We start from the raw sequence: 18968 nt of genomic DNA on the forward strand, positions 1-18968 counted from the left end.
TGGAAATTCTTGAAATGGAAACTGCAGAATATGAGAATGAAGCTTTGACCTATTTGGACACTATCTCGATACTACACTGTATAGTGACATCGCACCCCTCACTGTTTCTGCGTACTCTTTTCTTTTACAGCGCAGCACGTAAGTCTGCTGTGCATACACTGAAGCCAGAAAAACAGGCACCGGATGAGTGCTAATGCACGTAGATTATCTACCTGATGCCTTCTGGTCGAAACACGCTTATATGCTACAGCTGCGGAAACTATATTGAGCCGCAATGTGGTTGTCTGGGCACTTTGGTGTTCCCTTTTTAATAACTGTGCAAGCGCAAGGAAAACAGGGACAAACAAAGGCACACACACACATGTGTGCGTGCCTTTTTATCTCCGTGTTTTCCTTGCGCTTATACAGTTCTTCAATCTATACCGATTGCCGCGCACCCACTTGTAATGACACAGATAAAAGGATCACCTGATAATCCAAAACGAAAAAGTTTTTTTTTTCTAGAACCTCCTTGCACTTCTGACACCACTTCATGTGCTTTCTTTTGTTCTTGTTCTTAGCGTTTTGTTACGTCATTCACGTCAAATAAGAGGTGCCGGTCTTACAGTGGCTTCCAATTAGCTCGGCAAACGCATGCAGCTGCGCAGGTCAATTCCGAGGAATGTCACATCCTGCTGCCTAGCAGCGGAACGCAGTCAATGACTGTAACACGCAAAATCGATGCTAACGTTACGAATGATCTGACGGAACGGTAAGTACATTGCGGTAGTTAGCGGATGATTCGGTTACATTGCTTTGTCTTGGTGACGCGAAGTATATCCATTTCGCCGAAAAACCAATATATCATTGACGTTAGTGGATTCGTTGTGCACAAAGAGCGGCTTGTCACGTATCTCGAATAACTGTTTAAGTTAATCAAGCGTTAGACGTAGATGGCAACTGCCGCGTGTTTCTGAGAACAACAGATCCGGCCGGTTGCGTCGTGACCCGTCCCACATGTAACTTTATTATGGTCTTAGCCACCTGCATTAGTATCCGAACTCTTAGTGCCGTGGTTGCTTTTGCCCAGGCGCTTTAGTCACGGCAAACAAATTAGGAGACGTTGGCATCCATGCTGGGTGCATAGGTCCCCGGTAATCAATCGACGCAGCTTCAGTTTGGTTAAATTAGTGTCGTACTGAAAAGAAGTAACTCTTGAAAATTTTTCATTCTTTCTTAAGGCTCGACACGTCATTGAGTTTTATTACGGAAGCAACACCATCAAAAAAGAAAGGTTCAGCCTGCACGGTGGCACCTATTACAATCCTGCTAACGTTGGTTCTAATATTACTGATGCAATCACAGCATTGACGGATTGGCTCATCGGCTCAAGGTGAGTTCTAAAATGGGGATAGTTTACTTTTCTTACAAAAGCATAATGACTGTGAGTTCGTCATGAACAGTACTTAAAAACAAGTGATTTAACATCCCTAACGAATAAGTTCGGCAGACAATGAACGCGCATCTTCTCATTTCTATTATTAAATCTTGTCAAATCTATATGTAAATTTCTCGCTTACCACACAAATTCGCAAAATTCTTACTTGTATGCTTGGCGTCAAGCTTACTCTCGACATCGCCTTGCCGATGTTTGTTCAGCTGACTTCGCTTTATCTGGCTTGAAGCTTTTAAGCTTTGCAGCTGTCTTTCCAATCTGATGCTTATTATGCGGTGAGGCACCGTCGGTGGTATCTTTTGAGTCATGGTTATAATGTCAGCTGTATTCACTATCGCCCCAGTTTTATTGCGATAGCAATTATATGGACAATCCAAGCGCATTTCTGCCGTCGCTGTCGCCGCCGTCGTCGTCGCCGTGAGGTTCCGTATAAAGTCCAACGGCGATAAAATGGTCGCCGCACGCTGTATACGCTGTGTGTGTGAGTGAAAGAGTGCGAGGGTGAGCGAGCAATGGCAGCTTCATCTCGCGCACGCGAGAGAGGAAGGCAGCCGGAAGCGCGCGGTCTTCGTTGGTGCTGGTGTATTCTTTATTTCGCACAAAAAGAGGGGACCAGTCCAAGGTTGCGCTGGCTTAGAGGAGGTCGGCGGGGATCCCTTAGGATTCCGCGGCCTCCACCACACGCTGGATGAGCCGGCGTTGGTCTGCTGGCTCGGAGGTACGTATGAGGGATTCCCACCACTCTGGGGTGTTGTTTGTGTTGTAATGCGTACAAGATCCACGCTATGTGTATGAGAGTGGCCGGAACTGAGCCGTGTTTCCACCTAGGCGTTATTTGCCGCGGAAAGATTTTACTTTTTAAGAGGGGGTGTGGGAAGGTGCCTGCTTGTAGTTTGCGCCATTGGACGGCCTCGCGTCTTGTTAGATCGCGGTGTGCGGGAGCTCGCGGGGCACGGGACGGAGGTGACGGAGACGGTAGGGGTGATGAGTGCGTTCTGTTCTTGCGGCTGCTGCTGACGGAGCTGCCGCGCGGGCACCGTATCTTGAAAGCGATCTGTTATGTGGCTGAAGTGTGCGCCCATGTGGGCGTCATGTTCAAAGCGATCTGCGATGGGTACAAAGTGCATGTGCCGAGTGCCGGTAGCTTCTTATGCGCTGTGCTTTCGACGTTTAGTTAGCGTTGAAGCGAGACGACAGACAGCGCGAAGGTCAATTTGCCCGTTGCTGCTGGCACCCTTTCTCACTCCAGCGTTTTGACCAGTTTCCGCGGTCATCGAGCGAAATGTGTTCATGTTTACCAGTGCGCGCGTGGCACCTTGCTTGTTTATTTACTTAGTAAGCGATTATTTACAACTTTATACGGCCTATAAGACTACTTTCCTTACTTTGTATAGCTGTGTACTAATTTGCTGTCGCAATCGATGCTTCGCCTTTGGGGCACTGCGACTTTTTTGGATGATAACTCGCCTCTTCCTGAGCACTGTCAACATCTAACTGAACTATTTTTGATGGTCAAACCTGAGACAAATATGAATGATTTGGACTGTATTACGATTTCTGCGAATACGAGGCTCTTACTGTATCAATTTCGCTATCGACCGCCCTTCTAACATTTGCATTTCTAGCAGCCATCATACGAAATTATTCGAAATGGTTAAATCTTCTTGCCTTATCCACTAGAATACGCGGATTTGGAACTTCTAGTATAAGTATACAGCTTTTCATTTAGCATTATGAAATGTGTTGTTTATGCACCTATAACGACGTTCAAGCTAACCCTCTCCGCGGTACAAATAGCTTTAGACTGTTTTTCTCGCAACTAAAATTCAAACGATAGCATGTTCTCCTTGGGCATCACTCTGACGACACCAGATTGAAGTATTAGCGTTCACTAAATTCAAAATTTCAGAAGTCCTGATAGCTCAAATATTATTTTTTAGGCGCTCATGTTCGCCACAGGAAATGGAGACCTCGTAATTATCGAAACGATAGTTTGTCTCGTTAGTATGTTCAGTTTTAATGGTTAGATGCACGCCACTCTCATAAATTAACGGGAGAGCGTAAAACTAGGCGGATCTCAAGCACTGTGGGAATCAATGTAAGCGAAGCTTTGTATTCTGTTTGCTTTGACTGCCGATAATTAGCGGTGATGTTGGCGGCGAATATGTAATTTGTTCAGCGCTTAGTACAATACCAGAGTGGTGAGTTGATGGTAAACGTTGCCTTGTGTGCACCAGTGCAGTTTGTCTGCGCAGTCCACGGAACACACAGGGAGGTGTGCTTGATTGAGGCATTGTTTGGTATCATCGTTCATAATCTCTGTGGGGGTTGATCCTTATCATTTCCTGACATGGCACATCGCATCGTGGCAGAGGTGTACAGAAGAACATTTCCTCAACAACGGCTAGTCAGCAAGGGGGCTGCTCTTGCGCGTTCGGCTGCTGGAGAGGAGTGTTCGGACGTTTGACATACGGACCCGGCAGCGCAGCGTGCTTCACCAGCACGGCTGGCGACAGAGACGCCGGCTCCACGCGCTCTCTTCAGGCTATGCACGATTGTTATGTTTGCACTATCACAGCCCAGCACGCGATGTGCATAGCCCAGCACCTGCATTTTTGTCTCATAGGAACGCACGCACAGCACGTGCCATACGCGCAAACAGTGAAACGCCGCCGCAGCGGTGCCAGCTGGGATGCTTAAAGGGATGCGCGGAGGTGAGCGTCATCTGGGGGTGTTGCAAGAAACCCAATTGCGCCTGCGAGCATGTCTATAGCAGCTCCCGGAAAAGGCAAAGAAAGCTTCGCTTTAAAAACTGCAGAGGCAAAGAAGAGAGAGATAGGGTTAACGCTTTATTATGGATAATACTCCCGCCAAATTGGGTAAGGGAAGCGATAAATAGTGTAAAAAGGAAGAACGCACAAGAGTTGGGAACTAAACCCAGGCACGAATTGAAGATGGAGGGGCGCCTGATTAGATGGCACGGGCGGAAGCAGCAAGTGCGGCGTAACCTCACCGAGATTAAGACCGGTGCCTCATCTGCATGCACGTGGTGCGAGTCGCCCGGAGTCACGTGCGTGTAGTGTGATATGAACTCACCGTGTTATCACGGCTATGCTCACAATGCGCCTACCAAATCAAGATTTATTGAATATTGCTGCACATAATTCCAGACAGGAAGACTCGTGTCTATACAAAGGCGCACATAAAGTTTCTCGTGAATCCAAAATGGCAGGGAGATGGACAGCAGGGTCGCATAAAAAAACTATACCTTATTAAAGCGAAGCTTTCTATGTTTCACTGATTCGTCCGTGAGCGCCGAAAATGCACTGCAGGAAAGCCAACTTACACAATGGAACTATCTGCGCCTCTGCGCTCACAATAGAAGAACGGCGCAAGACATATGTATCGTAGAACACTACAGTTTACATTCGCAGTTGTACCGATAAGACCAATGGGAACTGCAACGCCACACTGCCCAGATGAACTGTTTATTTCTGCATTGAATTACGCGCGTCACGCAATGCACTACCGGCCGTCACCATGGGTAGGTCGCGGGTGCAGCGCACGGCAGAAGAGCCTGCCGTACGCGACCGTAAGTGCGAGCGTGATTGTGCCCGCATTTCCGATCCCGTGTATCGGCAACGGCAGAGCCTCTGACCATCTACCACAGCAATCACAAGGCAATACAAGTGTAGAGCCGTCCGTGAAAGTGTGAGTGTGTGCGTGTAAACAACGGCTACATGATCTAAAATAAAGGCTATGCAACTTAACGAAGTGTGTCTTCATCCAACTTCAACGTTCAAAAAATACAATCCTAAACAAGCAATCAAATCACATATGCATCGCATCGGGTCGCATAGCATTTATTGGGCTCATTGCGTGGCCGTTGGCTTTGGACTTTGATTCAGTTTGCATGGGAGAAAGCTTCGCGTTCCACCATGTTTCTTTAAGAAAGGGGCTTTGATTTTTTGTCTCCAATGATATAGGCCACATGTTTTCAGGACTTGTGACTTGGCGCAACCCATTTTGTGCTTTAAGAAACGGAGAGCGATTTTTTATTGTTTTATTTAAAGTGCCAAGTTATGTCATTGCGTAAAATTTGCCTCGTTTCAACAAAACCACGTTCTTTTCTTTCTGATCAGCAGAACTCTTTCTTCTATGAGGTGAACCGTCAAAATAACCTCATAATAAGAACTCCACTCCGCTCTTTGACTTCACGCTGTTGCCGCTGTGCTCAGCTTCACATCGTCCAACTCTTAAGCAATTTTTGTCAACCTTGCTGGTCCTCGTCCACTAGCTTGGTCTATCGTGAACAACGAAGTACTTGGAACTTTCCCCCTTGACGCGACTTCCTCTGTGGCGCGACAACGCGCGAATAATGGCCTGTCCGGAACGCCACGCTTGGTGCCAGCGCCAGTTACGTAATTAATGCTCCTGGACAAACGGCGGCGCCTCTTGCTTGAGACGTTCTTTCCTCGTCGGCTGCTTTTCTCAGCGATGTCCGAGCCTCTATGGCTGCTGCCTGAACGCTTGCCTCCACCACTGCTACTGTGGGACGAATGCCACGGTTTTGGGGGCTCCTTCTCGTCTTCCTATGTGTACAGATTCTGTCAAAATAGTGACTCTATGAGCGACGATAATGCTTCGAAGGGCTGGCAGTAACCAAGTGCAAAAAAAACGAAGTTGAATTCCGTGGTGGCTTCTTCGTAATTGCCCATGGAGCCTTGTGCGAATCCTTTCCTGGTAAACGGGGCGTTCACATCGTGGGTTGGTAGCGGATCGTCTGGGAATTTTTCTCGTCCTTGCAGAAGCAATGAGAGTAGAGAGCTTGGCCGTTGCCAGCTTCACCAACCTTGTAGATGTAGACAGGCACCTAGCATGTAGACAGGCACCTAGCAGCTCAGGCATGTGCCCGCGTGGTAGTGGGCTCCTCTTGCGTAGGCCCATGTTCCGCCGTCACCAGCAGCCGGCTGTTGCATGCCCCATCTTGTCTTGGGCAGCTCCGCTTCCTCCTCGGCAGGCTTGCCCTTCTGCTTTTTCAAGAGCGCTGTGCTCGGAGCAATCCCGTGGATCCCGCACCTATTTCGTACTTGTTGCGGACATGCACCCTTATCATTCTGCGCCTTCACAGAGGACAGGAAACAAGTCCCTGGGGCCGGGCTTTGGTACAAGCCGTGAGGAGCTGGAGGGAGTCCGATTACCAGGAACGACATAGCCCTAGTTACGATGGCTGGTCGAGTCGCATTCGATATTGGTACCCATGTTGTACGCCTTCATGGAGGCCGGTAAGAAGATCCTTCTCTCTGGGGTTTTAGGTGCCAAAACCAATTATGATTATGAGGCACGCCGTAGTGGAGGGCTCCAGATTAATTTTGACCACCTGGGGTACTTTAACGTCCCATTCGGGATTCTTACAAGTGCTGACTATGACCTGCCGGGATGGTAGCCCTGGTCACACTGGCTGGTCGAGTCACATTCAATCGCAAAGCCAATGTCGTAATATGTTTGGTTGAAGGAAAAACGAATGGAGATGAACGTGAAGGCTGATGACTAATCCCACCATGTGCATTCAGTGCCGATCCTGCCCTTATGATGATGATTTATAGGTGTGGCACGTACGCGCATAAACGAATCCAAGAATCAAGCGGCAGAGATACGTTATACAAAAAGTACACTAAGCAAAGAAAGAAATATGGTACAAGCAGTGATTCCACAAAACACCAATAGTTTCCTCATTGACCAGTCGGACGAGCCTGACAGAAAACTATCAGTTTCTTCTTAAATGCAGGATTATATCTATAACACGGCCACTCGTCAACAAACACAGACATGGCCGTTTGGCATGTAACTAAAATTTGGGCTATACATAAATATGAAGGGCTGCGTACAGCGATTCGAAGTGGTAGTAAATTGCAAATATGATATTTGAATATGTAAACCCTTGAAGCGATTGTTTTTCATGCAGCGTAAGTGCACCCGCCTTTAACTCTCTGGAGTTGGGCTTGTTAAATGTAGATTTCTGTTAAGGCTGCACAGATAACTATATCGTGCTTTATTTTTGTCATGCTTCTTAAACCAAAAATCCAGCAATTGGCAATAGAGCTTTCCTGTTTCCTTAGAACGTAGAAATTTTCGCACAAATGACTGCATAGCTATCTAAAGACAGACTATCGGTGCGTTTCACACATACCCGAATTCGCAATAGCATGGAAACATGGGCGAGTTGGTGGAATTTCGCGCTCGACAAACAGCAGCGCTTGCTAGACGAGGACAAACAAAAGAGGATACAACAGAAGCGCTGTGCTGGGATTCGCCTTTTCTTTTTTTTTTGTCTTCGTCTAGTTGGCGTTAGTCTTTGTAAAATATGTAAAAATGTAAAAAAAATAAGCCTGCGTAGATTTGGCTGTCATGTAGTTTGCACCGAAATTAGTTCTCTGGCTCGCAACTTGTTCGCAAGCAAATTTGGTTGCCTCTCTTTCGCACACTTTTCCCTCTAAAAGCTACTCTGAGAGAACCAACCGCATTCGCACTGCAAGATAAGCTCAGACTAGCTCACAAAGCACAATGTAGGACAACTAAGTTGTTTTTATTTATATTGATAGTTAGGTTGGTGCCTTTAAACGAGGATTGAAGGAGCCAAGTCACAGATAAAATAACGATTGTTTTGCGCTTATATAGCTTATGCCGGCAGATGTAGCGCTACAGAATAAAGCTCACGCGATGGTCGATCGTTGGGCTGCTCGGGCTCGTCATTCTGGCCCCGGGCTCTTCATTCAATGTTCACCAATTTTTTGGCGTTAGCCGAGGAATGGCAGAAGAGGGTCGCAAGGAAAGTAATTTATATTTGCCACGAGGAATGTTCAATGTATGGCCACATTGTTCCGTTCGGCTGAGGCAGGTTGTGGGTTTGATTCCCACCACCGCCGGACACCCACGGGTTCAAATGGGCACAAGTGTACTTACCTGGGCTGTTGTTCGGCTTCCTTCATGCGTTGTACACTTGGGAAATGAGCTTGCGTCCTAAATTCATCTCTAAATGTCCAAATTCGAGCACAAAAAATGGCATATATATATTTTTTTTTCTTGCCGCACCCCACTCGAACCATGCAGTCCTGAGAAGAGAAGGCACTTCCAGGATGGCGGGGAGTCTGCTGCACGGTTAATTGGCAGCTGCCAGCCGCTTTTATAAGTTATCTGATAGAACCTCTACATATGATAATGTTTTCGCTCAGCCCTATACGCCCAGTATTCGCCGCAACAAATACACACACCATAAGAGATGAAGGTAAAGGCTAACATCATGTGACTCACTACTAAATGATTCGCCATGAACCTGCCGTGAGGCGTTCGCAACGAGAAAGTTGAACCAAAGATCTGTCCTGTATATCACACTTAGAATTTAGGAATTGGATGCCATACATGGTTGATTTGTTGGCTTTAGCTGGGTCATTCAAATAATGTGTTATTGTTGCGACTTCTTTTCTACAATACTGTAAATATGTTAAGACCTTTTGCACCTTCTTTATGAAGTCAGGCTGACATCGCTAAATAATTTCCGCTACGTATTTGCTATTTTGATGGTGTTCGATGTCTTCGTGCTTCTTACTATCACTTTGATTTTGGTTGAATCAAGGGCTCGGTACGCCATCCCCTACCTTGCACCCTATTTTCGAGAAAGAAAGTTGTGAAACGTTCTTTGACCAGAGTGACATCATATCGCTGAGCCTATTTTGCGTGGCCTGATCTCTTCTGATATGCCGTATCTGATAAGTTTTATAAGTCTTATTCTTTACGTTTACGTAGTAAATGTTTGAAGCTTGTGGTGGTGCCCAATACATATATAGAAAATTGGCGGAATGATACTTGTACGTTATTCCTGAAAGCATAATTTTTTAGGATTCCCTTTATCATTAGAATCTAACGAGTTTCAATCACTCTTTGCAGGTCTTCCTTGCATACAAAGGATCTGCAGTTCAAAATGTCGTATGAAAAGCACATGAGATGCTTGAAACTTATTGCGTTAGCGCAAATTTTCTTGGACCCCATGATCCAGCCAGTGCTCACTGCGGGTCTGAAATGCCCTGTTCTAGAAGCAGCGATGGATGTTGACTGGAAAAAGGTAAGAATCAGTGAGACCTTGTTTTGCCTTCGAATGTGATTAAGCAAATGCGATGTGCTATTTAGTTGCAAGTATTATTGGAATCATTTTGTGGCGAAAAATGAGACGAGACAGTGCGAGATACACAGGACCAACCCTGAATTTCACTGCTCCTTACTGCACTACGATATATAAGTTATAACCAGTAATCGTTGCACGGGGGTTTCAATTCATTGCGACGTGGCCCAATATCATCACGCATTTGCACATCAGTTCACACTTCTGTTTTGGCAAATTGAAAAACGTCACGCAATTTTTCGTCAACCGAAACACAGCATTGACGTTTCCTGTGTTCGCCTTTTTCAATTGATGTCGAGGGCATACTTTATACCATACTTCAAATGAAATTGTGTCGTGCTGTAGGATCACTTTATTGTAGACGTCGAATTTCTGGCAATAAAGAATTACACTGGTGTAGCCATTGACAGTTTTTTAGAACTATTACCATTTTACTATTCCTCCACATTGGACAACTTCAAAGAAACACCTTTCATTCAAAAAGAAGGGTTCTGCTACGGATCACGATTGTAGCATTGCTAAGTGATTTGTAACTCGCAAAGTGTGACAAAAACATTCAAGCGTGAATTGACAAGGCTTTTGCGGGTAAAGTCCTTAGGTACGCAGATAACTTAGTGAGGTGGCAGGTGTCTGGAAAGTGGGAGGGCATCTGAATGATGCCCTTCCACTGGTACACTGGCCCGTTTGACCACCTGTGAGGAAACTCAGCGATGGATGTTTGACTGTGTAACGGTGCAGGGTGTGAAGTTCTCTCTTTCTTCTGCTCTTTCAATCACCTTTCCTCGGTGCATGGTAGCCTACCGGGCTCAGCCTGGTTAACCTCCCTGCTTTTCCCTTATGACTTCTCACCATCTGTGTTTCTCCGCGGAGCGGTGAAGTTAACGAATTAACTGCTACAAAACGGTGAACTACAATTTTGGACATGCTGTTACCTACAAGAGGTGCTGATATTTACTGGAGACATAAGCCGCGTAAAAAAATAAGGCATCTCAAATTATGATTCGGCACACGTAAAGTTTGGAAGGAAAGGCATCCCTATGAACTGAGTCGGAGCCGCTCTCGAACGGTCATGTGAACACCGAATGGCGATGGGGGTGAATAAACAAATTCAGAGGCTCAAGAAGGCAGGTTTCTACAAGGAAATTGCAGCTTTCGGTGTTGAAAGCTTCATCAGTAACAATAAATCTGGTGGGCGGAACAGGGCAGCCAACAAAGAACGCCCACAGAGCCTGTGAGTGAGCCATATGTGCACAACTTCTCGAACCACGTGAAAAGAAGTGTCGGGGAACTGCGTCTGTTTACATCCTTTTTTCTGCCCCAGAGAATTCTGAACGAGGGCGCCAAGCTGTCCGCACACACTCTGCACACACTCTGCCAATGTGCAGAAAAAAAGTTAACAAGACACGTGGTTTGTGCACTGCAAGACCAGATAGGTATGCCGCATTCTGCTTTCCAGTGGCAATGTCTACATTGGCCAAACTGGTGGTTGTGCCACAGACCTATGAGGGATAACCTTGCATGGGAACCTTGCATGTGTATGTGTAGCAGGGGGGGGGGGGGGGGAGGGGCATCTAGCTGATTAATGTATGAGGTGTCTGGGCTCTCCGGTATTCACTAAACTCGTATTCCCTTTAGACACAGAATGGAAGCGTTCGTGGTATATTGCCTCAAGAAAGAAGCCGGGTTCTGCGTCAGCTCTGCGTCAGTTGTCCTGACAAAAAAATAAGACCTTTAGGTTAGCAAAATTATGCATCATTTTTATACGCGAAGGCTATGAACGTGTTTGATGATAGTGTGCTCAGTGGCAATGTTTTTGTAACCGCAGCGCTGTGAGTGATGCTTATGGATATTTGTGCAGTATAGACGAAATGAAATTCGGCTTTGTCCGGTGTATATCGCTTTTCCCCATGTAAATTTGTGCAGTAAAATTATGTCCTATAATGACTTCGAATACGTTCGTTGATTTCCATATGGAACAACTGAGATATCATAGAGATTTTCGTACGCGCGATGTTTTGTAGAACACGGCTGCTTACTCATCAAAATGCAGCTTAGTTGTCATCTTGCGAACTAAGCGAACGTCTTTAGGCAAGTAACTTGCTAGCCTACCTTGTTTCCTTGTCCCCATGTCACATGCACTTTTGATCAGAGTATTTACTTTTTGCTGTAAATTTCAAGGGTGTATGAGTAATGCTTCTTGGCTTGGGAGCTAAGAAAAAAAAAGGTCTGAAAGCCAGCCGCGTTGTTTTTTTATTAGCCAAATTGTATTCACTAAGGTTTATATGGGAATTGTCATATTTTGTTTATACTAGCATTATTTTGTCTTTTGTGACCTCTAATTGTTACGTCTCAGACATCTAGCAGTAGGAAATTCTTGTCAACTTCATTGTGCCTATGACGTTGCTATTTCGATTCAATAGCAACAAAGCATAGCAGACATGGTAAGGAATATTGCCTTGTATAGTAGCCATGCTTGCAAATAAGTGGAACAAGGAATTAAAAACAAACTAAGCCTAGTTACAACCACGAGTACTAATTCCTCTCAACACTGAATAAAAGCTTCCCATGGCCTGTAGTTCTACTCTTCGCAGATGAAATCCAGCCGCGATTTTAGCACTGTATTAATGCAAAGAAAGAGCAACCAACCTAAAGGTAATTTAGAAGGACATTCAGTTGCGGTAATGTAGATCTGAATAACGAATGTTAATTATTCCTGGATTTCAGTTAGATATCTCAATTGCACTTTGAATATGATCACAATATCAGCTGCGCTTGCTGATGTTTGCGGCAAGCGGTATTAAGCTGAACTTTTAATGTCCACGCAAGTAGAAATAGGAATTCGCGTTTCGCGCTTTTATTGCGGTAGAGATTATTATGATTAATATCGCCGCATGGTGACACTCTGCGCACTGCAACCAAAGGCTTAGGGCACGCCGCGGAACACTTTTAGTGTCCCGAAATTGCAATCTGGTATAGACGATGTGCTGTAGTGGAATACTTCCTGTTGACTTGCAGTTCCGGTATCTTTATACAAATGTACATAAATAAAAGTAAATGATCTGCTTAATGTTTCTCTTTCAATATTGTTGTCTATGCATGACTAAGCCTTCGGCATGCTCCCTTGCTCGGTCTACAACGTGTAGCATCCTTAGGATAAATAATTTATTTCACAGAAAAATACAACTAAATACAATTGACAATTTTCCATGCCTTCAAGAACTACAAATATACAGAAGTTTAAACAAAAAGTTTAATCACGTTCAAATGAAACGCAGATATTGCCTTCTGCTTGCACTTATTTGTGTTTGTGTCATTTTTATGCTAGTTTCTGCCACAGATTCTTTATGTTATTTCGCCAGAACTCAACACCATTTTTGCGAACGACAGGTTTAGCGCACATTCTTCGCCTACAACAAGCTATTTATACAATAACGCTTGAATGTTTACAAAATTACGTAAAGGATGCTCGGTTTAAGCTGAAACCATGTCGTCGCGGATAACTGCCACGAAAAGTCGTAGTCGCCCCAAACCCGTCAGCGAGCATTGGTGCCATCCGTAGGTTTTACGATTTTATTTGAAGGCGCAGCTAATGTAGCAGCAGATAAGTGCCAGTAGCCTTGGCGTGCGCGGATTACACAAAATGCCACAGGAAAGGCCTGAGTGATCGTGGGAAACCATTTATTGCAACTTTTCAGCTTGAAGGAGCACAGTGGCTGGAATCACTGTACCACCCTAATAAGGAGGAAGTCTGCATCGTAATGCGGTTTTTTCCATCAAATGAAACCATGACAGTTCAGACCAAACCAGGGTAAGATAGGCTGCCTAATGCTGTTATTTGTTAATGTGTTTTTTTATGCAAATTCATAGTTTCATGAACGCTTCCTTCTTCGTTGATGCTATTTTCGTTAGGCCTGTATTCCTCACTTGAATATAAACAAGAATCGGAGCCTCAGCGAGCCTACTCACTGCAATTGATAGTATACAAATGCGAAGCGACTCCAAAAATCAAAATTAGTAAAATGGTAGCTACTGTGGTAACCTTGTAATATACTTTGTGGGTAATGTTTGATTTATCTATTAAAAGGACGACGTTCCATAGAAAATTACTAGAAACGACATAAAAGCTTGGAAAGTTGCGGCGCAGTTCTGGGGAAATGCAACTAGTGCCGGCAAATGTAAGTTCAACGCAACCGGGAGTACACGTACTGGTGGTAAACTCATTACCACATTGATAAATGTGCTTCCATCCACCAGGCAGCTCTCACAAGCAAACACTCGAGTTTGCCCAGGCGTGGGAGGAAGTGTGTTCGTCTCAATATTTGACGAACGAGTTCGCTGCATAAACTAAGGGGCATTTAAAGGAAATTGATAATATTCATACCTGCGCTTTGAGGCAATACACTCCTAATTCTGGATCGACAGCAACATCTCGAAGCACAAACGCTCACTTTAAACGAACTGTTGTTCATTGCGGTGCAAATATTCCGCGTATTCCTATTTGTCGTGACCACATTGGCGCCGCCTTGGCAGCCTGTTTCATTGCTGCGTCCAAAGACATGTTTTGACGGCACCATCAATCACCTGCGCTGTACTGCACACTTTTCTAGTCCGCTATGATCGTAGCTCATATCCCAGCGGTGAGCCACCACTCGAACACCTGGTCGCCACTTTGTTCTTAGCCGCTGACGTCACCCTCTTTCCTTCACGCAACTGTTCCAAGGCCCGCCAGCGCGTGACTTACAATGTTCTCGGCTCCCAATTAGTTATTTGTTATTCTGCTGGACAGTTCCAGAGAACCACGTCATTGCCGGTTTGCTTCATGTCGTTGTTACTAAGAACATTCGACCACCCAGTTTTCATTATTCTCGCTTCTGTCCCATTAATGAGAGGTTATACTAGGTTTACACATCATTCGGCTATAGACATTGTTATTCATCTGCTTGCAGTCACCGCTATATACGTAATATCAAGATCGTGTAGCTGGAAAATTATGTCAAATTTAGCTAGCTTCGGTTCCTGCTATAATTAGCCATACGTATTTCTGAAAGCACCAGCAATCATCGCATGCCGCAGGCTTAATCTTTGGAAAGTTTGAGCGCACAACCTTAAATTTTCTTTCTAAAGCATCTGTTCCAAATTATTTAAGAACTTCTGGAAGCTACGTGAGGGCCAGCCATGGACGTGGCCAGCTGAAATGAATTGCTCAAACAGAGACAATTATTTGCGAAGCTTGATGGTGCCGTGCCCTTGTCTTAAAGCCATTAGTATAGAATTTAACTGCACAAGATGACCTAGACTAAAAAATTTGCCGTGGTTGAATGGGGTTAAATCAAGTTTGTAGAGCAATTGCACGGTTTTGCTTGCTTTGGGAAAGGATACAGACGCTGCTCGGCGCCGTCAGCGTCTACCGCATTTACAATTGCACCACAAAACAACACACTGACGCTGCTCGGTGCGGCAGCAGTAGCGAGCGAATTGACCTTCATGCTGCGTCTCGCTTAAACGCGAACTAAGCGTAGAAAGCACAGCTCATGCGAAGCTACCAGCACTCGGCGCACTTTGTACCCATCCCAGATCGCTTTGAAGACGAGGCCCGTCGGACCGCCCACTTTGTCCACATCGCAGATAACTTTCAAGATATCGGCTAATTGTGTAAAAACAGCGCTAAAAAAGTTGTCGCAGTTTCACCTGAAAGGTGAAGCATCAATTGCGATAGCAAATTTGAAGAGAGCTATACGGAGTAATGATATTAGCTTTATCAGCTGTATAAACTTGTACATGCAGCAGCACCGGCCACACGCAGAACTGCTGTCGACGCCGTCGGCGTTTTGCCCGCGTTCGCTCAAAATGCGTGCGGCGTTGGTGAGTGTTGCCGGAGCCTCTGATATAAATAGGCACTTGGTGCCGCAGCTAAACGTCGCCTCCCTTCCCTCCCCCTCCCCCTTACGGCCTTTCGTGCGTCGGAAGAAGGCACGTTTGCTCTACATATATGGTGATTGTAGAGGAGGAAAGAGACGCCTACTTCTGCAGCCCTTAAGGGAGCACAGAGCAGAACGCGCGTTTGTTCTCCGCCGTGCGTTCACTCCCCGTGAAAGCGCGCGTCCCTCGCGCCCTTTCACTTGCACATACAGCGTTCGGCGCGCGGCGACGATTTCATCTCCATTGACGTCATACGGAACCTCACGGCGACGGCGACGGCGACGCCGACGGCAGAAATCTGCTTTTGAGTGTCCATATAATTGCTATCGCAATAAAACACAGACAGGAGGAAGAACACAGGATGAACGCTGTTTTTTACACCATGAATGCATACGAACGAGCTCGCTTTCAGACCCTTTCAAGACATGGGCGCCCACACGGTTTACGCAGCAGCCGCCGGTAGTGGCAGGCTAAGTCACTGTTTGACCTTGGCTGAGCTTGAAGGTCAGATTTACGGAACCACGCGTTTTCTTGGTTTGTACCTGGAGTAGTAGAGCCATTGCTATGAAACCTTGCTGGTGGACCTACATATACTTGCGTACGCCTTTTTTTTTTTGCTTTCCCATGATAGCTTCATAACTTCAGACACATTTTGACGCTTCTCTCAGACTCATCTGACAGCAGGATAATGCATACATTTTCAGTGCTGTGTAGTATTGCTTTGTTCGTGATTTACTTGGGTAAATATAGCTTATAAGCTGATCTCAATAAATGTTAGTGGGCAAGAACATTCTTGCACGTTGCCATTTTGGTAGCCTGCACAACCCCTACGACAAGTTTGATGACAAAGAGAAGCTGCAGCTCTGATAAAACGACTTTTGCTTAGAAACCACGCATTCGCTGTACTGACACCCATCCTTAGATTCAAGTTATTTGAAAGAAACTGCAAAGATAATTATGTGCTTAGAGAGCGAAGATCATGCCACATGAAACGCCCATTATCCAGTGAAGTACCTAATTGATGTTGGTGCAAAACAAGCATACTCCGCTCATAGCACACAAATATGACGTTTGTGCTGTTTCCTTCTCACCGCAGTGATTGCAGCATGTTCGACTGTACATCCTTCTGCGACATTTCCTGCAAAACCTTTAATGAGAAAACATCAGTAGCTCTGTTCAATTTGCTCGATTGTTGCGTACTTTTGCTTAGAAACCACGCATTCGCTGTACTGACACCCATCCTTAGATTCAAGTTATTTGAAAGAAACTGCAAAGATAATTATGTGCTTAGAGAGCGAAGATCATGCCACATGAAACGCCCATTATCCAGTGAAGTACCTAATTGATGTTGGTGCAAAACAAGCATACTCCGCTCATAGCACACAAATATGACGTTTGTGCTGTTTCCTTCTCACCGCAGTGATTGCAGCATGTTCGACTGTACATCCTTCTGCGACATTTCCTGCAAAACCTTTAATGAGAAAACATCAGTAGCTCTGTTCAATTTGCTCGATTGTTGCGTTTGTTGCGATTTGCTCGATGCTCGATTTGTTGCGGGCTAAGTCCAGACGTAGCAAACCAAGCACTGCACGATTGCTTTGACCATACAAGTGCTGTGTTTTGAGCAGACAAAGCTTTAAAGAAAGGCGACCATATTTGGATAATAAACTGTCCTTATGTTTATAATATCGCACACTTACATAATATAAGCCACTGTGGCACGAATAGCCAGACGCGCTGCGTAGAGCTACGCTGCGTAATAGCTCAGGTTCGTTGATAGGCATTCGTCTATTCAAGTATGAGAACTCGTTTTACTATCATCATGATAGGCTTCAAAATACATTATTGGGTATTTGCTTTCATTGCAGGCCATAATACAAAGTACTGCAACTGATACAACCATTCTTGTAGGGGTGATTAGAAAAAATGGTACACGGATTGGTTTCTCTCATTTAAGTTGTTAGTGCCCCATAAATTGTTTATGCCACGGCTGTCGCCAACAGGAACTCGATCATGGCGAATAACAGCACTTCAACAAATTCAAAGTACTAGATCTGATGGATATTTTCACGTGCTATAATTTCAAGATGGCTCACTAGCAGGAGATGCTCGCGTACGAAGAAGGCTCATGGATCAACTCGCAGAGGCTAAGCTAATTCAGTAACATGTGTTAATACATCTGTATATGTAACCTGTTCGAACGAAATTCATCAGCGTTATATTTAAATATGCAGACTCAATGGCACTCTATCAAGTCCCTCCGTGTTCAAGCTACAGAAGAACGGTGATAAGCGGTATACTTATGCGCAGGGTAAGTAGCATCAGAAGTTACAATCAAAATTTATTGAGCAGCCTCAGCAGCTTGTCACTGCTGTAAGTGTTTTTTACGAATGATTTCCGCATCTGCCTGGCTTTTTTTCTCTCTTTCTTCAAGATAAAAAAATTTACCAGGTTTTGGATACGGACTATACGTCCTGGGCCCTAATTCACCACTGCTGGGAAGGTGGTAAGTGAGAGACAAGTTGCCCGATTATGTACTGCGATTGATACCACTGATAAAAAATCGGTCAAGTAACTGATTTCGCTCATTCAAGTTGTTAGAGTGCTCACTAAATTTCTTTTACCATGTCTGTCTCCAACAGCGACTGGATCACGGTTTATAATAGCGCTGAAGGAACCAATGTCTGAGGTATCTGCGATCACAATGGAAAGGATACAAAGTTCACTTGCAAAGGCTGGGCAGACGAAGAAGTTCACCTGGAATCGTTCTGGTTGCATGCCGGAGAAAAGAATCAAGAGAGAGCCTTCTGGAAGACTGTCATTAGAATCGGGGTTGGTCGGAGACAAGAATGCACCTCGTGATAAGCTGAGCTTGGTGGATGGCTTGGCCTCACAGAACAAGACACCTCGTGATAAGCTGAGCTTGGTGGATGGCTTGGCCTCACAGAACAAGGCGCCTGGGGATAAGCTCAGCTTGGTGGACGGCTTGGCCCCACAGAACAAGGCGCCTGGGGATAAGCTCAGCTTGGTGGACGGCTTGGCCCCAGAGAAGAAAGCACCTCGTGATAAGCTGAGCTTGGTGGATGGGGTGGTTCCGGGTGGTAAACAAAACTGAGTGGATAAAGTTTTAGGTAATAGCAAAAATGAAAAATAAATGCCAAGAACTGCTTAGAACAATAAAACTGAAGTACTTTTCGGCACACCAGGTGCAATCTTTTGCGTGTTGTCTGCCTATTTCTTTGTAGTCGTAATCGTAGAAGATGAGGCTGGTTGCTCTGACATCCCCAAGGATAAATTGCCACTGAATAAGAGTGCAGAGAACTAGACGAAACAACATGAAATCTAATTGCAAATATATACAGACTAGAAAACAGTCACTCTGTCAAACAATCAGGCATGAGTACATTAAGCCGTTTCCTCTAGTTCTGTTCTTTTCTT

General features: G+C 45.2%; 1 protein-coding gene across 1 annotated transcript; it reads left to right on the forward strand.

Moving 5' to 3' along the window:
* Window positions 1–1062: 1062 nt before the first annotated feature.
* LOC119444087 (uncharacterized) lies at window positions 1063–18729 on the forward strand. The gene is made up of 7 exons (XM_037708583.2): window positions 1063–1133; window positions 1221–1372; window positions 9380–9554; window positions 13307–13419; window positions 17765–17841; window positions 17965–18036; window positions 18173–18729. The coding sequence occupies exons 3-7, from the start codon at window positions 9414–9416 to the stop codon at window positions 18643–18645; spliced, it is 876 nt and encodes a 291-aa protein (XP_037564511.1). The 5' UTR covers window positions 1063–1133; window positions 1221–1372; window positions 9380–9413; the 3' UTR covers window positions 18646–18729.
* Window positions 18730–18968: the final 239 nt, after the last annotated feature.

Source organism: Dermacentor silvarum, chromosome 3, assembly GCF_013339745.2.
Source record: "Dermacentor silvarum isolate Dsil-2018 chromosome 3, BIME_Dsil_1.4, whole genome shotgun sequence".
In the NCBI taxonomy this organism is placed as follows: Eukaryota; Metazoa; Arthropoda; class Arachnida; order Ixodida; family Ixodidae; genus Dermacentor; species Dermacentor silvarum.